Source organism: Leucopleurus acutus, assembly GCF_964270905.1.
Source record: "Leucopleurus acutus genome assembly, chromosome: 14".
Taxonomy (NCBI): domain Eukaryota; kingdom Metazoa; phylum Chordata; class Mammalia; order Artiodactyla; family Delphinidae; genus Leucopleurus; species Leucopleurus acutus.
Window position 1 is genome coordinate 77,031,913 of NC_139156.1, and position 18,321 is coordinate 77,050,233.

Consider the following 18,321-nt stretch of genomic DNA (forward strand, 5'->3'; position numbering starts at 1 on the left):
ATGTATGTGACTAAGATGGTCTAGCTAATTCCTCTTGCTAATTCCTGCTGACCAAGACTTTTGGATTATAATTTGGCTCCCCACATAGAGTTTTTCTATAGAGAAGAGACTATCAACTTGTTGCTTGAACTTTTTATGAGTGGAATGTTGGTACTCTGACTGATACATCTGACTCTTAGGAGTCTGGTTAATGTGAGTCTGTCCTCAGGCAAATGATTCACTTTTACTTTCTAGACTGTAAAGTTGAAAACAAGACCATGGAATGAGGCTAAATTACCAAAGTAAATGTCTCCTTCTTTTTAGATCTCTCGTCAGCCACTTGGCCTCTCCTGGCAATATGTGCATCTCACTGCTCGCCTTCATTCTAGGATAGCACTAAGAATTTTGAGGAGGGGATTCCACCATATTTCATTAAAATGAAACACGGTCATGCTGTGAAAAGAGAGGTAGAGTTTTGTGGATGTGCTTAGTTAGGCTTAATAAGATACCAAAGTGAAAAAGAATAAAATGCACAGTTCACCAGTGGGATTCTGATGTTGATTTTCCCAACTTTCTCCTTCATTATCAGAAGTTCTCACCAGAGATAGCAGGGCCATGGCTGCCGTGGTGAAGTAGGAGGAAATGGGGTGACTAGTCACTCACAGGAGGCGGCAGCCTGTCAGATTACCATTCTGCGCCTGAAAAGGGAAGTCCTTTCATCTACCTTCCTTTTCAGAGAATCAGACTCAACCTGATCATAAGAGCTGGAGGAGCGATGCTGGGCAGCAAAACGTGACACTGCTTTCTTCCGAGAACCTGAGTAATGAGGGAGGAAGGTGCCTGGTGCTACAGAAACGGGGACAGGGCACTTGCTAATTCTCAAGATTTAACGTTCTGTGACATTCCCCCCATCCACCTCCTAAACATACATTCCGGGGTTAATCATTGTTTATGCTGCCTTTAGGGGACACTGAAGAGTAACAGTTTCTAGGGACTGGTGAAGATCCTTATAAGATCTTTACCTTGGCCAAAAAAAAAAAAAAAAAAAAGGCGGGTGTGGGGAGAGAAACAGATTATTCATTGAGAAGATGGGGTAAAGTAAGTACTTTAGAACAACTCCTTAAGCAGGTTACTTCCCTAGGAGCATACTTTTTAGCTCAACCACCTGGAAAGCTTTTTCCAAAATACACAGGTCTTGATACCTTTCCTACAGTTTCTGACTCAAGGGATCTGGGGTTGGTCTTGAAGAGCTGTGGATTTACAGAGAGTCTTCCTGGTGATTCCTCTGGGCATTTGAGGCTGAAAACCACTCCTTTTGAGATGGATGCTCTTATATATGCCACGTCAGTCTCCCTGGCTCTCTAGCTGCAATCAGCTTTTTGCCATGGACTTGAAAACTTTAGACTACTTTTCAATTTCTTCTCCTACATTCTTGGTGAAGAGGTTCAAATTCTATCAGGTTATGGCTGGATTAATTAGATTCTCTGGCTCAAAACACCGTGATTCCAAATAAATAAGTAAGTAAAGAAAGAAGAAAAGAAATTTAAGTATGAATCATCACTGACTCTGCAAAACTGCAGCTACAGTGCCACCTGCTGTAAGTTATGAAACACTGGCAGTGAATTACGTCCCCCAGAAAACCTACAATGTTCTCTGAGACCTGAAGAAACAACCTGAAACAGTAAATGCGATGGGAACTCAGGATGACAGCAATAAAATACGACGTGAGTGAGGAAAACCTATCTCAGATGAGAATACTAGACTTCACTCTTTGAAAAAGAAATGCTAAGGAGACTGGCATAAAGAAAGGATTCTCGGGCTTCCCTGGTGGCGCAGTGGTTGAGAGTCCGCCTGCCGATGCGGGGGACGCGGGTCCGTGCCCCGGTCCGGGAAGATCCCACATGCCGCGGAGCGGCTGGGCCGGTGAGCCATGGCCGCTGAGCCTGCGCGTCCGGAGCCTGTGCTCCGCAGTGGGAGAGGCCACAACAGTGAGAGGCCCGCGTACCGCAAAAAAAAAAAAAAAAAAAAAAAAGAAAGGATTCTCTTTGGGGAATTAAAACAATGAAATCTCACCACCTGCTACTCCATAATTCTGTCTTGCCAGCTGTTTGTTTTTACTAAGCCTCCGCTTTTAATGAGCATTACTGTCAGTGATTACTTACATTTTAAGTGGCTATGGCTTCTTCAAAACCTCCCTGCACAAGCATTAGTAAGAGGCAATTAAAAGGGGTTTTTACATCTAAAATTGAAAGGTTAACCTAGGTAACGTGGCCTCTGACACAACAGTTGTTAAGAACAATCAGCTGGAAATGGACTGTGCAAAGTACACAGACTCCTGTCTGGTTCGACTGATTGACAGCAGTACATAATTATGAGAGAGGCAGGAGCCGAGGTGTAGTCTGCATCCTGGAACTGAGTTTTCTTTTTCAAGAAAGAAACACGTAAGATGCAAACTTATGATGCCTCCAACCTCACCTCAGCCAAAGGCAAGATCTGTTCATTGTTCTTTGTAGAGACAGAAATACCTACAACAGAGCTGGTCAGAGGCAGTCCCACCCATATAGACAGAAATTCCTGAAACTGAACAAAATCCTGGCTGTAGCTCAGTCCCAAGCCCACAGATGAAAACATCAAGAAGCCAATTTCCTCATCCTAAAGTGAGGCAAGCTTCTCTACCTTCTTTATACATTTCCCTGTCATTGGGTAAAATCAGCCAGGTAAAGGCAGTGGTCTTCCTAACCCACCTCGTGTTCAAATAATGCATGGATTCTTCTCCTAATAAATCCACTGACAAAATTAACAAGAGCAGTGGAAACATCCTGAGAGCAAGATGCAACATGCAGTCATATAAGAACACTATGAGGGCAAATTGAACAGGGTCAGATACGACTCATGATGTGAGAGTGAGAGGCCAGGATATTTTGGGGGTCATACTGTGGTAGGAGAGGCGAATCCAAGTCACACATTGTTCCCAGCGTGTGACCCAGGCCACTGCGTATCCCCATCTGAAACCCTCCCTACTTTCCACCAATCTTGAGCGGTTCACTGAGCATCACACCCTCTGGGAATGAACAGGACAACTTTCCGACCTGAGGCTGGTGAATTTTGAGATTTAGACCCATTGGGGTGATTCTCCTGGAATATAAATGAATCTCCCCGGAGTCAGTGTAGGCACAAGTGCCTACCGTTAGCCCTTACTGACCCTCCTTTGCGCCTTGTTGCCTCCTCCAGCCCTCTGCTCCCCTCTCTGCATCTGGCCAGCCACTCCCCCAAGTCTTCAGGGCCATGGGACAGAGAGACAAGGTGGTATTAAAGGCAGCACACGGAAGAGGAGATGAAGGATCTCTAAAGTACCTTCCTCACTGGGCCTACAATGGTAGGGTATGGATGTGGGGAAGCAGCGAGGGGGTGCAAAGTGTCCCCTGTTAGTGACTCTGGTGGAGGTTACTACTAGTGACCGGTCAGTCTCCCGGCGCACAAGTTTTCTCTCTCCTTGACTTGTGGTCCTACTTCCTGTATGAACTCTTGTTAAAAGTTTCTTATGTATTCTTCCAGAAAAATAGTATGTGTATTCTAGCATATCTATTATATACATTCTAGCATATGTGTGTGTATCTTCTTGTACAGTTAGGATCCTTTTGATCTTTTTTTTTTTCCCACTTAAGTATAATTTGTATGTCTTTCCATATCAGCATATACAGATTTCTCTACTATTTTAAAAAGCTACATATTTTCCATTATATGGATTTACCATAATTTATTTAATCAAGACTCTATAGATGATATTTTATATTATTTTCAATTTGTTATAGCAGCTAATGTCCTTGAATATAGCGAGGCATATTTGTGAATAAACAGGTCAGTTACTAGCAAAGGAACTGACAAGTCAAAGGGTAAGTACACTTAAACATTCAATAGCTATTATAAAATTTCTCTCAAATTGTTGTGTTATTTTAAATTCCCAACAGTGTTCATGAAGGTGCCAGCTTTTCAATCAATTCAGTAACTCTGGGTATTAACAAACTAAGATTTTGCAAACCTGATAGGTAAAGGTGGCAACCGACTGCTTTGGTTTGCCCTTTTTAAAGCATCAGTGTGATAGAGGCTGAGCATCTTTCCATAGTTATAAGCTGATTCAACTTATTTTACAGTGAATTGTCTAGTCATATAATTTGCTTATTTTTCTATTGGCTTGTTATTTCTTCTCTCAGTTGTGACAAAGACTTTGTAAATTAAAGAAACTGGCCCTTTGTTATAGTGTTCAGTATATTTTTGCTAGCTTGTCATCTGCATTTAAGATTTTCCTTAAGTTATTCCTTTTTAAACTAATTTTTTATGCTTACATGGATCCTAGGTTTTATGTCATATTCAGAAAGACCTCTCCCCATTAAAAAATTGTTGTTATGGGGCTTCCCTGGTGGTGCAGTGGTTAAGAATCTGCCTGCCAATGGAGGGGACACGGGTTCGAGCCCTGGTCCGGGAAGATCCCACATGCCGCGGAGCAACTAAGCCCGTGTGCCACAACTACTTAGCCTGTGCTCTACAGCCCACGCGCCACAACTATTGAAGCCCGCGCTCCTAGAGCCCATGCTCCGCAACGAGAGGCCGCGGCAATGAGATGCCCACGCACCGCAACGAAGAGCAGCCCCCGCTTGCTGCAACTAAAGAAAGCCCGCGGGCAGCAACGAAGACCCGACACAGCAAGCAAGCAATAAATAAATAAATAAATAATGTTATTATTTCACAAGTCAAATCCTAACTTTCATTTTTCTCTTTCTTTTTTCACTGAAAGATTTATTTCATTTGGAATTTATTTTGATGTAAAGAACTTGGTTGGCATCCACTTTTAGCAGTTTCCTCCTAACAGCATGTTCATGGTACCAATACCATTTATTGAATTATTTTTCATTTCATAATTTCTAAGGCCACTTTTATCATACTTTTAATTTCCATGTGTATCTGAATCTCTTTCTAGACTGTACTCCATTGATCTGTCATTCTCTAGTACAAAAACTGTCTTAATTACTAGTCTTTGTAATATTAGTAGGTCTTTGTCACTACTCCTTTGAGATGTTTATTTTTTCTAGAGCAATTTTAGCATCATTATGTCCATCTCATTTTACACCAGCCCCAACTGTATAGGTATCTCAGTTTGGAGCTCACTGAAGGATTCATCTCTTTCCAGCTAGAGGTTAAATATTTTGTCTAATTTTCCCCTTCACAGTCTAGCATCTCATATATGGTAATTTCTGATTTGTCATATTAGAGATGCAGGTTATAGAAGAGTGATAAAGCAATATGAAATCTTTAACATCTGTTGATTTTAAAACCAAGACTAAAAGGGTAATTTAACCCAGGATACTCAATATAAAAGAGATATTTTTGGACTTCAGTAATTTCAGTTCAAGTCACTAAGGCGAACAAATACCTAAACCTTCTACAAGGAAATAATTTTACCTGCCCTCCTAGAATACATGAACAACAGGCTAAAGTGTTTACATTAATCCTTCCAGTTCTAAGGACTTTACTCAGGATTCGACTAATTATCAGGCTGATGCAGTAGATGTGCAAAATTGGCAGAAACAGTCCTTCATGGTCCACAAAAAATGAAAATCGTCAATTCTTCAAAAAGCCACACAACTTTCTGCTGTGTACACTATTTTCTATTTTTCACTGTTAAAGAATGCCTACACAATTCCTTGGGTTGAAGAAGCAGGAGAAGTTTTTTCATTCATAGGAGATCAGAGTGTATGAACTTACCGTTAGCATGTCATCACATTTCATGTCTGGTGTATCGCCATCTTCACTTTTATTGTAGAATTTTCGGAAGAAATTGAATGCCACGACAGTATATAGGTATACGACAACAGCTAATAAGCCAACGGTTAACACAAGCTGGAAGGCAATGTGACATTGAACATATATTAGAAATATAAGTCAGTGGATTTACTGACTAAAAGCTAATGGAATCCACACCTCATACCTTTCTTATCCCCCCAGTGGGGAAATCTATTTTCATAGTTTCTATACTTTATCAAGTTGCCAGTTTATTTTATGTAAAACTTGACTACTTAATTGGCTAATAAATGCATACAATAACATGAATGAAACTCTGATTTAGTTTCATATCCAAATTGATATTAATAATATTAATAAGCAGCTTAATATGTTCATTTTTCTATCATCTAAATATTTGGTAGTAGATACTACATTAAACACATTCTCTCTTTTTATAAGTTCTATTCCCTTTAAATAATTTACATTCCTAACAAAAACTCTCTCATTTTTGTCATGATAGTAAGAGGGGTTGTAAATCACGTTTTCTTTCAATCATATCCTAAAACGAAATAGGAATTGTTTCTAACATCTGGAAATGCACGACTGTTAATAATATGTATCATAAATATTAAAAAAAATAAAACTAAGAAGTCTGGCTTTGTTAACATAAACCAGTGATCAAAGGGAAAGACACTTTAATAGCTAATAAATAACACTATTTTGAAGGCAAATTTTCTCAACGTATAAATAAAAGTCACAGTTTGAAAGGTCTTTTTTCAGCTCTATGTAATCTTTTTTTTAATTCCAAACTATACTTTACATAATGTATATATATGCACATATATGTATGTATATATAAACATATATTTTATAGAATATATATGTGAATAGACATATAATTTGTATATGAATATGTATATTTTTAAAATATGACTTTCACCAAGGTGGTAAAAATACATTTCTGGTTCTATCACAGAAGTTCTAAACACACTAAAATCCATTATTTTGTATGTCTGCTTCCTCTGATTACAACATACCCCTGGTGTTCTTAACCGTGGCAGCATATATTAAGTCTTTTAAAAATCACTTCATAATTATCTGGAAAAAACATGTTGTCTTAATAGAGGGCTTAATTCACTTCTATAAATTAAGTATAAGGCCACTGTAAATTTCTGTGTGTTTTACCTATAAGGGCTATTTAAGCTCTATATATCTTTGCAAATGAAAATTTGATACCTCAAAAAGAGAAGGAATAAAGTTTAGAAATAAAAGTTTAGAAATCGAGAGTAGTGCCAGATGTTTTGTGTGAAAATACTCCACAGATTTAGCATCTCCAGTTCTTCGAACATACTGGGAGCTCAAAACGAATTTACTAATTGACCGATGAATATGCATAGTACACTTTTTGTCACTGGACTCATGACGTGCCATGCATATCATACTCATATGCAGAAACTAGAGTGACATATATAAGAACATTGTGCTGAAATTTAGAAAAGTGAAGGTCATGATAATGCGAACTTAACCGTGGACACAGGTCAAGGTTTTGGGAAGGGCACTGATTTTAAAATACGCTGGATTATAAAATTCTGGAAAATAAGGACTCTCATTCTAAATAACTAACAGAATGTGTTACCTCCCACTGGACACTTGATATATAGAGAATGAATTGAGAAGTTTATTAATGAAAGTTTTAACATTACAAATGGGTTGTATTAGAACATAAGCTGACTATCTGGAATTAAGCCAGCTTTTCTCCAAGTAAGCATGACCTTGTCAAGTGTGAAACATTATTATTCCTTTTGCCCAATTTAAAAGTGGAGAAAAGAGCCCATGAATATCCAGTTTTAAAATACTATATTAAATTAAGAATGTAGCATCTCAGGTTTTATTATTGATAGAACTAGTGTGTTAGGATGTTGCAACCTATTTTAGCCACAGTATCAGATACAGCAAATATCATATTAGGAACAAAATAATAACTACCTTCCTGAGTGTTTAATGTGCTTGAGCCTGTGCTAAGACCTCCACATTTCTGTTTTTATTTAATTTTCACAAAACCCCTATAAGGTAGGTACTTTTATTGTACTCATTTTCCAAAATGAGGGAGTTGAGATTTAAAAGAATGCTAAGTAATTTATCCAAGGTCACACAGCTCACCCATCAAGCCAAGACGTGAATGTAGGTCTCGGGGGCTCTCAAATTACGAATCTGCATGGTTTATAGGAGAAAAAGTACGGATCCTCTATTCGCAAAAGTCTTTAAAACTGTACACTGTCATTTGAGGTTTGGTGTTACTTCTGTTAGAGTATCTGTCGCTTTTTCAGTTTTTGCAGGGGGAGGAAAACATAAAACTTTTACCTGTTTGCCGTTGTGTGTTACTGATGATAAGATGGTTCTTAACGTCTTGAATCCCATAGCAATGTCAAGGAGATGAGCGGCAAAAAAAAAGTTGTTATAGTGTCCGAGAACGGACATGGCCATATACCAGGCAAGGTAGAGGAAGGACTATTAAGACAAAAATGAGAGAAAATCATCTCAGAAAATAGAATACATACTATTGTCAAAAACTACTCTGCTCTCATTCTGTGATAACCACTCCACTAACTTTATCTTCTCAGACTAAAGATTTATATAATTCCAATCAGTTATATCAGTTTGTCTGTGTATTTTATTTTGATGTAGCTGTTCTGCAAGGTTCAATGCCATTCTCTCCTTTATGTCAGAGTGGCTCTTTTTATTTATCCTCCCCCAGAGAAAAATGTATTGACTTACTACTCAACAGCAACTTACTAATGTCCACTATTGATAGTTTGGGCCGGATAATCCTTGGTTGTGGATGCCATCCTGTGCCTAGTAGGATGGTTAGCTAGCAGCATCCCTGGTCTCTACTCACTAGCTGCCGGTAGTAGAACTCCCCCTCTCCAGTCATGACAACCCAGAATGTCTCCAGATGTTGCCACATGTGGCTGAGTTGGGGTGGCCTCCTTTTTATTCAGGGGAGCTGCTTCTATTGTTAGATGAGAAGTGAGCTGCAAGACACCTTACTAACAGTTGACAGTCCTAAAAGATAACTCAAGACTTGATTTTGAATATCAGAGGGTTCTCTAAGGTACCCAGAGTTCTGGGCCCACGGCTGGGTGAGGCAGGGTGGGGACAGAGGCAGGAGTACTGGGGGGATGGGGGTCACAGGTCTTTAGGAGAATGGAACTAAGGTTCACTATAAAAGTGCTAAGATAAGAGCGAGATTTTGAGACTCAATGAGATATCCAAGGAAGAAAGCAGGGCAGCAAGAACAGCAGAAGGCCTTAGGGGAGGTTTTTACGAGCCTTTCTGTAGGAGGAGTGAGAAAACAGTAAAAGAATTAAGAAGCAGTAATGAGGGGATGGGCTGAGATCTAACAGCAAAAATTGTAGTCCGTCGATTCAGCCATGTTTCATGATTCTCTCTAGCAACTTCCCATAGCCAGCAAATGGTAGCACAAAAACAACTGACAGTAACCGTTATTTAAACTGGAATTTCTAAGAATCAAGAATGGCATGCTATTGAGCCAACGAGGTAGTATGTGATTCTCTGCCTTGACAGCTGGTGGCTTTTAGTCATGGGCGATTTTTTTCCATAATATTTGGATATATACGTGGGTCCTATGCCTAACTCAGAAGCTCTTATGCTCTTTGATCCATCAAGAAAAAGAGCACAGTAATTTAATGTACTTTATGTGGCAGAAACAAATGGATCGCAATTAACGTTAAAAAAGAACTTGAAAAAATTTATTTAGAACTTTCTAACATCTTTAAAAATTTTGAAGAATGCGACTGCTCAACTAAAATCTGAATGAAAATACACACGAATTTGCATCTCCATTTCATTTTCTCGTGTAAATATATTTTAATTTTTCAGCTACTGAAAGAAATGGAATGAGATATGGGCTGATTAATCATATATTTCTCTGGGTCTTTCTCAGATGTGGTCAGTATTAAACGAACTGATATTTAAGTAGCTTTCTTTTTTTTTTTTCTTTTTTTTTTTTTTGCGGTACGCGGGCCTCTCACTGTTGTGGCCTCTCCCGTCTCGGAGGACAGGCTCCGGACGCGCAGGCTCCGTGGCCATGGCTCACGGGCCCAGCCGCTCCGCGGCATGTGGGATCTTCCCGGACCGCGGCATGAACCCGTGTCCCCTGCATCGGCAGGCGGACTCTCAACCACTGCGCCACCAGGGAAGCCCTTAAGTAGCTTTCTTATTAAATAGCCATCTTTCCAGCCACTGAAATCCAACAAACTCATCTAATCAGAGTGCGTTTTACTTTGTGGTAATGAAGTTGGCTTACATTGTCAGTGAAAACGACTCCTAGTTTCCACATCTGATACTTCACATCAATAGAGTTCAGCCTGGAGAGACAAAAAAGAAGAGTTTGTAGATATGTACATGAAGCAGAGACTCACAGGCTTGCAAAAGCCTGCTGTCATTCACTCTCCATGGGGCAGAGCTGGCAACCATCTCAGGAGATGAGTTCTAGTTCAGGAACCCAGCTGAGAGCTCTGTTGGAAAATGTACACCAGAGTTTTGTGATTTTTTTTTTTAAAGAGAAATCTTGGAAAACAAAACAAAGCATCACTATGTCTCTATTACTTAAAAATAGTCTTTTCTTTTTGACCTTTTCTTTTCCTATATTAAATATAAAATAAACACTTTCTATGTGACAATTATTCCTAGAAACTACTAAATTAACTAACATAGGTATATCGAAAGTTTCCTCCCTAACTTTCATTCTATATTCATAATTGCATCCCAACAGAATAATTTTTAGTTCAACTAATAAAAACTTGCATAAATGTCCACACTTGTTTTACAGCTGTACTGATTTTGCCAATAAAAGGGCTTATTCATTTTGTTTTTTCCTATCATTTTCAGAAATGCCCCTTCTCTACTTCCTTCTCTATCCAAGAAGGAATTTAACCCTTCCCCTTGGTTCCCATAGTGCTTTGCAGACACCTCCCTTTATAATCGTTTCCCATGTTGTTTTGCAGGTATAGGTGTGTATGTATGTATGTGTACTGATGCCTTCCTCACTAGTCTGTGAAATCCCCAGCACCAAGCATGTTATATCATACATTGAATGTCTCTCAATAATGTTGAATGAGTGAATCAACATAAATAGTCATGATCTTTGCAGATTAAAATATACATGTATTAAAATATACTAATATTTAATTTTCGCTTTTTTCCAGAACTTGTCACCGGTTTATGGGGCTAGAAATTATAATTTTGTTAGCCCTTGCAACATTCCAGTGAATTGATATGATAATAATATAATTTTAGTGTTATTTTCAAAAAGGCTTCTCTAGACTTACTGTTTTAGTCTTTACTTCTTTAATCATTTCTTTTAATTAGGTCAATCTTAAATTACAAGGGCAATGATAAATAGTTGATAATCTAAGCTGACTTCTTAGGAGACTTTTCCCCTTAGAGTTAAGGTTTAATTTTTTTAAGGAAATAAAGCAGTCTTTGAGTTATAATTAATTTTATTATTAAATAATATTTTTTAAAATTTCATGAATATTTACAGTGGGTTTCAATATAAGAATACTTTTTCTTAAAAAAAGAGAGAGATGAAAAAAAATAAACCCATTGGATAATTTGCATGAGAGCATGATTATTTCCCATGAAAGCAATCCAAAACAAAATAAGGGTTTTTATCAGGATGTCTGAACTTCCCATGGTCGTTTCTAACTTATTTAGAAGTTTGTTCTTATGATTAGTTGTTTTCCATCCCTGTCATGCATTAGGGTAGCAAGTTTCCTACCAGCAGCATTAAGAGTATTTTGTAGTATACAATACTCTTTTCTCACCAGTAGTGGCAGTGATGCTGTTTGGGTGGAGCTGGCTCCACCCCCAGGGATGGAGCACAGCTGATCTAGGCCAATCAGGGCATGGCATTAACCTGGCCACAGGGCTTGGTTCAGGGGTAAACTAGAAGCCAGAAGCTGAGGAGTTTTGCTAGATGGTTTTGAGATTATGAGCTCTCCTCTCACTCCATAAAGACACACATGAAGAAGCATGCAGGCTTTCTGGCTGCTGGCAGCCATTCTATCCCCAGGAGGTGAACTGGCCACTTGTTTAAATATGCACATACCAAGCCCTATATATCTGATTGATAAATCAATGCATGCACACATAGATACATGAATCATCCTTATATGCAAATGTTCACATTAAGATACTATTCATATAGAAAACAGATCATCTTTGAAAACTCAATCCTTCTAAACACTTTAATAAAGGAACACTAGGAATGTGTGTTATTTACTAGATCTTTATTCTTCTAATTTTATTATCCATATTTAAAGGTATTAATAAAAGCCACATTAATTTCTTGGTACTTTGCCAGGGGTCAAACCTGCAAACATTTACTATGTAAAACAGTGGAAAATTCCACTAATTTAAAACTGTTCATAGTAAAAAAACAGTCTAAACTTTCCTTCTATTTTATCAGACATTTTCTAGAGTCACAAATATGACCATGGAAAATGCATAATTCAGTAAAACTATTTAATTCTACATTGGTTATCAGGGATCTGAAAATGCTAGTAAGAAACTCAGCAGCCCCCCTCTCACCATAGTCCTTACGTGATATTCTAACATAAGGGCCTGAATGCCTAAGGGCTGCCAACTGTGTTTCATCTTACGTAGAGTGACCACATTCCTTTAAGAACCACATTTGTTTTCTTAAAGTGCTCAGGTAATATTTTAAATTTAAATTCATAACTTGCTATATATTTGCTTATCTAACTACTTTTGAACTGGGTTCACATTATCTTTAAAGACCCAACTAGCTCTAACAAGGTTTCAGAGAGAGAAAAAGGATAAAAGAGATCAGCCAAAATGTTGCTTTTTAATGCTAGCTAAAATAGTCATCTAAGACAAACTAACACTGCTCTACAGAACCTTAAATATTTATGTTTTCAGAGAAATCGTCACATACCTAATTGACTGATACCTTAAATACACAGATAAGGGAAGGTAACGATTACGTTTTTTTCTAAAATCGTTAAGTGGCTACAATAAGAAATTACATTTTAAAAAGCATGTAGGCTTTACAACTGTAATTCTAGAATTATAGTTGATTAAATTTGCAAGACAGATACAGATGTATATATATATATGTATACTAACACTACACGTGCATGTGAAATTCAATCTCAGGTGAATTCAGTTCAACTGGTTTACATCCTTCTAATTATATCATATTATTCCATGCAAGCACTGTATAAGAGTGCCTCATTTTAAAATAAACTTTCCAAGTAATAGTATACTAAGTATACCAAGTCTTTGCTATTTAAATAAAACACAACAATTAAAACAATATGAACTTATTTCTAATAAAAGGTCTACATAGCTCCCTTTTCCAAAATTAAGAAAACTAACTTCTTGGCAAACAGGAAGCATTAACGAGTCAAATATTATGCTTTCGCATCTCTGACTTCAACTTAAGTGGCATTTAGGGATAAAAAGGCACATCGATAAAACAAATCTTTTTTTCTTGCTTTACGTAAATAATGAAAAAGTCACCTTCAAAAATTAATAGATTACATCTGCTGATCCCATAGTGCAAAAATACCCGGAAGTACAAAAGCAGACTTTATATATTCTCTGTTTCTCTCATCTCTATTCCTCTGACACTGAAGGAAAGGAAATCAGTGCACTAGCAAGTCCAGAAGTGTATTACTTTTTCCTCCTTTCCACCTAGACCTCGGATAGAGCAGAATGGACACTCACACGGCCGACAGGGAGCTGTCTTTCTTTGGCTTCTTCTTTTCCCGGGCATCACTGAAGTCCAGGGCAGCTTTGTCCATGCCAAGTAACTCGCTGATTCTGTCTCGGCCATAGAACTCTCCATATTTATCCATAACCTGGGGCAAGAAACGAAGCATTTTACTGGCCTCCACCATTAAGTAATCTCATCTGTATGTGCACATACAAACATCTAATTATTTTTATACATAGTATATATCGGTCTTACTTTCAGGTTCACTTAAACATCTAGCTTAACGGCTCATGTTCTGTGATCACACTGCTCAAGGTCTTAGTGAACTTATAGCGTTTTAAATAACGCCTAGCTGAAGAACAAGATTTCTTATGCAAGAGAGAAAGGCAGGCACAAAAGAGGACAGGCTCAAGCAAATGGGTAAAGAGGTGGGAGAAAATGGAATAAAGTAACTGCTACCACATTCATCCCCTGTGTCAGGAATTATGCTCAGAGGTCCAACTTGCTTTTCCCTCATGGGACTGTCATAATATGTTAAGTTTCCTGTTGTTAGCATCCTACTCTGCAGATAAAGAAATTGATCTTGGAGAATGTAACATGCCCAGTCTCAGCTTGGCAAGAGATGGGGTGAGGACACATCCAGGCAAGGCTGACTCCCAGCAAAGATCTTCTGCGTAGAGCACGGCATGCCACTGGGTTTGCCCATGACATGCTGCTATCCCCTCTGTGGTCTCCAGAGCAAACATTCAACTCCCCCCATAGTATCCTGACTCCAGCCATTCTTCAGCAACACCTGAACCTGGAGTCTTGTCACCATCCACAGGTCCTCAGTTTACTTCTTACCTAGAATGGACTCCTTGTCCATCGTTAGAATCACTTCTCTGCAACCCCCCCTTGGCTTCCTTGCCCCTCTCTCTTCTGTCACATTTGTCTGGGCTTTGCCCAGATGTTGGGTTTTTAGATCAGGGCTTAGATGTGGGCTAACAGATCACTTGTGAGCTCAGTACCTCTGTCTCTGATATAGCGACTCTTGGCCTACAGTTTATATACCATGAGGATCCCGCACATCATTGAAAATGGAGGCAACAGGAAAAGTAATGAAAGAAACGCAGGAGGAGAGAGAACGGGCAGCAAGAGAGGAAAAGGAAAGCAAGGAACAGGAATATAGGAGAAACAAAGGAACTGAGGACCAGCGAAAGAGGAGGGGGAACGTTAAAGTAAAATATTAGAGTGGATGAATAGAAAGAAAGTGCATAAATAGAAAGAAAGAAAGGATTAGCAGAAATAAAAATGAGCTTTTTCTGAGTGTATACAATCAGGTAGATTGAAAGAAAACATGAAAGAGCAACGGCAGTGAAAAAGCCTGCGAACGCACACTATTTAGGCTCATTAAAACAATTTGTTTTCCATTATTCTCACAGCACTGCAAATGGGCTGGGCTGGGCTGAGCGGGAGTTCTTTAGGGGTTGTATTCTCACCCAGGAGAACACACTGGACCTCAGAGCAGGAACGCTACGGATTGTCTCAGCTGCAATTACAATCTGTCTATTTATTTGACTCTAGATCTGTCGTGTCCTTCAGAGACTCTTGCTTTAATAACTTAGAAACTGCTTCTTCATACTGTTAAATAATTACTAAGAATAAAATATTCAAATTATCTATTTTACGTTACTTAAAAATGATTCTTTCAGCGCGCTGGTCTAATGAGGATGCACTCATCTGCATTCGTGCAGTGCTACTACTCTGTGGTCACAAGGGGACAAAAACTTGCACCAAAATGAAAATCAACAAACACACTGCTGCTTCCAACTAGGAAGTCTTGGGGGGGGGGGGGTTTGTTTTGTTTTGTTTCTGTTTTTTTAAAATGTGCTTCATTTTAAATAATGTACTTGATTTAAATTCTTGGCAAACTCTCTATCTCCCCTCAGACTGGTAACAAAAAATGTGCGGTTGCCAATCACCGGCCACCCTATGAGTAGTTCTCAACTGGTGGAATCAAAGGGAAAAAGACCACTTCGTTCGGCAGACATTTGTGGCCATTCGCCCCAGACCGTATACACTGGAGCCACAGCTCATTATGGTACGTGGCATGAAGTGATTCAGTCTGGCAGTTGGAGGGTTCAAGGAATAAGAAGGAGCTACAAAATAATGATTACTGTATTTTACAGTGTACAAGTACTGGTACATGCATTATTTTTTTTAAAAAGTGACCTACATTAAATCCCGTGTGGTAGGAAGAGCAGAGATAATCCTTGTCTCTCGAAACCAGAGCCGACATAGGTGCCAGAGTCCGTAGCTGAACTCCTACTTGTGTTCTATCATGCTCTGATGCAGTGCGCATCAGAAGAATAAAACTTTACCAAAATACAAAGGTCTTTGAAGTTTATATAAAAGTAAATAAAATTCAGTCCTTTGTTGCTATACAACAACTTTACTTTTTTATTGTAAGGGAGGATCCCAGCCCTGGTGACTTAGCTGTCTTATCAGAAAAAGAGCCTTCCGTCAACTTCAGTTACCCGAACAATCTCAGAGAAAATTCTTACCAATTCTTGTTAACGTACAGACTGAGCACTGTTTAGTCACCTGAGTCAGATGACAGGTGGGTGAGCAATGCTTATTTAGTTTTTAGCTGCAGAGTACGGATCTCTTATGAAATTTTTGAAATTCATATTGAATCCCATTTCCATTTTGAAATGACATTAACAAACAAAGCACGCCTCAGTATCTCAGCCTACGTATGAGCCACAGCAGATTCAAATCTGAATTGCACTTTAGGAAAAAAATAGAAAATTTAAGCCCACCTTTCTTTTAACAAATTTGTCCCAGTAGTTGTTGGGAAATGACCTAAAAGATATAAAAGCATAGAAATAAAATAGTATCATTTTTAAAAAAATGATAAATAACAATATATTTTTTGGAATAAATAAAATACTTAAAATAATATGTGAACATATATTCTTCCATTCACAAAAATTACAATGACTTTTCCCCGTCTTATCCCATAATTTTTCTATCATAAGTATATTAAATATTATTTTAAGTGTTAATATATACATGTAAATCACAGAAGAGACTATGGGCTAATATTTTAATGGAGATGAATATGAGCATATTTAATAAGCAGTCTGGTTATATTTCTTCTTTATGTATAATGTGTTAATGTATACATTTCTTTGTCAATTGTCTATAAAAATTAAAGTATCTAAAACTGTCATTGTTTTTCCTAGGAAGTAAAAAAAAAATCTCATTCCCACTAGTTATCCTTAAGGAAACTGAGCATAACACCATCACATGACTCCAGCATCTTAACTAATATAGAGTTCACCTAAGGGGACAGACTTGATTCGATTTAGAATCAAGTCTAAACAAAATATTGAGCATTTAGAGTAAACATTGATAACACACAAACAAATCATCCCCATTTGGAAACCCAGAACTTATTAGAAATCGTAACTCTTTAAGAATTAGCAAAACTAATCACAATAAAAAGAAGCTATTTCACGCTTGAGTATTACAAACTACAGAAAAATATTGTATCACCAATACCTCGAATAGTGTAAAATTAGACTTTTGTAATGGATTTTTATCTGCAGCAGCAGCTAGTAGTTTGGATCTAGACCTCACAGGCGAAATAATTAGTATAAAGAAAAGGATTTGTTTTTCTGTCTTATATTTTACATGTCATAATGTTTAGCTAGTTATATGCTTCGCCTCTGGATGATACCAACTGAAAATTTCCAACTTAGATTAAAAGTGTGACATTCAATATTTTTGCCTTTAATGCTACAACTCCTTCCTTAATGAATAATTTTGGCTTCCTCTATGCTTTTAGATGAGATAACCCCACACTGCAGGTTCTGTACCTCCAGCTACACACTTCCCTGAACACTGAGTAATGGATGTTATGTTCCATCAGTGCTGTGGAAATGGACTCAAAGCCATTTTTGATGGAGGAATTCAGAACACAGAGGGCAAAAATTGATGGCATCCATTAAGAGACTGATGGAGCTTATTAGTCTTTTGATTTTCTTGGCTGAATATATAACTGTTATTCACCTCTGCTAAACTTTTGATAAATCTGCAAGAACTCCGGCAAAGTATTTTATGTCTTGAAATTTTTGAGCACAGAAATGTCTCATCTCATTCTTTACTCACTGTGTGTTGATTACGAGTCTATCCCACTGGCCTTTAATATCATCTTCTGAAGGCTGTTCTGTAATATAAAGCCCATCAAATTCCAATTTTCGAGCTACTTCTTTTTCTCGCTTAAAAATAACCAGTGGGACCTACATTTGAAAAATAAACATGTTAAAATTAGTTTAGATTTACTAGCATCTCTTGTGGTCACTATCTTTACAAAACAGCTTTTGGGAAGAAATATTTCCCATGTTACTTCCAGGAAGGTAAAAATTGAGTGAAAATCAATCAGCTATATTTAGGCAGAAGGAGGCATCTAGAGGTTTTCGAAAAACAAAAGACAGTATAGATATTATATATATGCATATGTTTTTAAACACATAGAGGTTCATTGATAATTGCATTAATGAAATCAATTTTAAATATTAAAAATATTATACAAAATTGCTTTTCTTTTGCATATTACATATATACATACATATAATATATATGGATGCAATAAAACATAGCACTAATGTTCCAAAATGCATACTTCTAAAAAATTGTTAGAGTTTTATTTTAGAAATCTCTTTAATAATTCCATGCTCAGCATGCCCATATGCTATTTTGAAATAAATTTTAATTTCAACATCAGCAAAAATCTTTGTCAGTTTGCCAGAATG

General features: G+C 37.7%; 1 protein-coding gene across 2 annotated transcripts in view; it reads right to left on the bottom strand.

Annotated features, from left to right (window-relative positions):
• RYR2 (ryanodine receptor 2) overlaps positions 1-18,321 on the bottom strand; it is a gene marked incomplete at both ends in the record, with an annotated part of 711,173 nt that overhangs the window by 19,102 nt on the left and 673,750 nt on the right. For both annotated transcript variants that reach the window (XM_082854592.1, XM_082854593.1), the window contains 6 exons: positions 5,740-5,874; positions 8,119-8,265; positions 10,085-10,145; positions 13,534-13,667; positions 16,324-16,366; positions 17,678-17,808. In XM_082854592.1, coding sequence (XP_082710718.1) covers positions 5,740-5,874; positions 8,119-8,265; positions 10,085-10,145; positions 13,534-13,667; positions 16,324-16,366; positions 17,678-17,808 — 651 coding nt within the window. The remainder of the gene's footprint in view (positions 1-5,739; positions 5,875-8,118; positions 8,266-10,084; positions 10,146-13,533; positions 13,668-16,323; positions 16,367-17,677; positions 17,809-18,321) is intronic.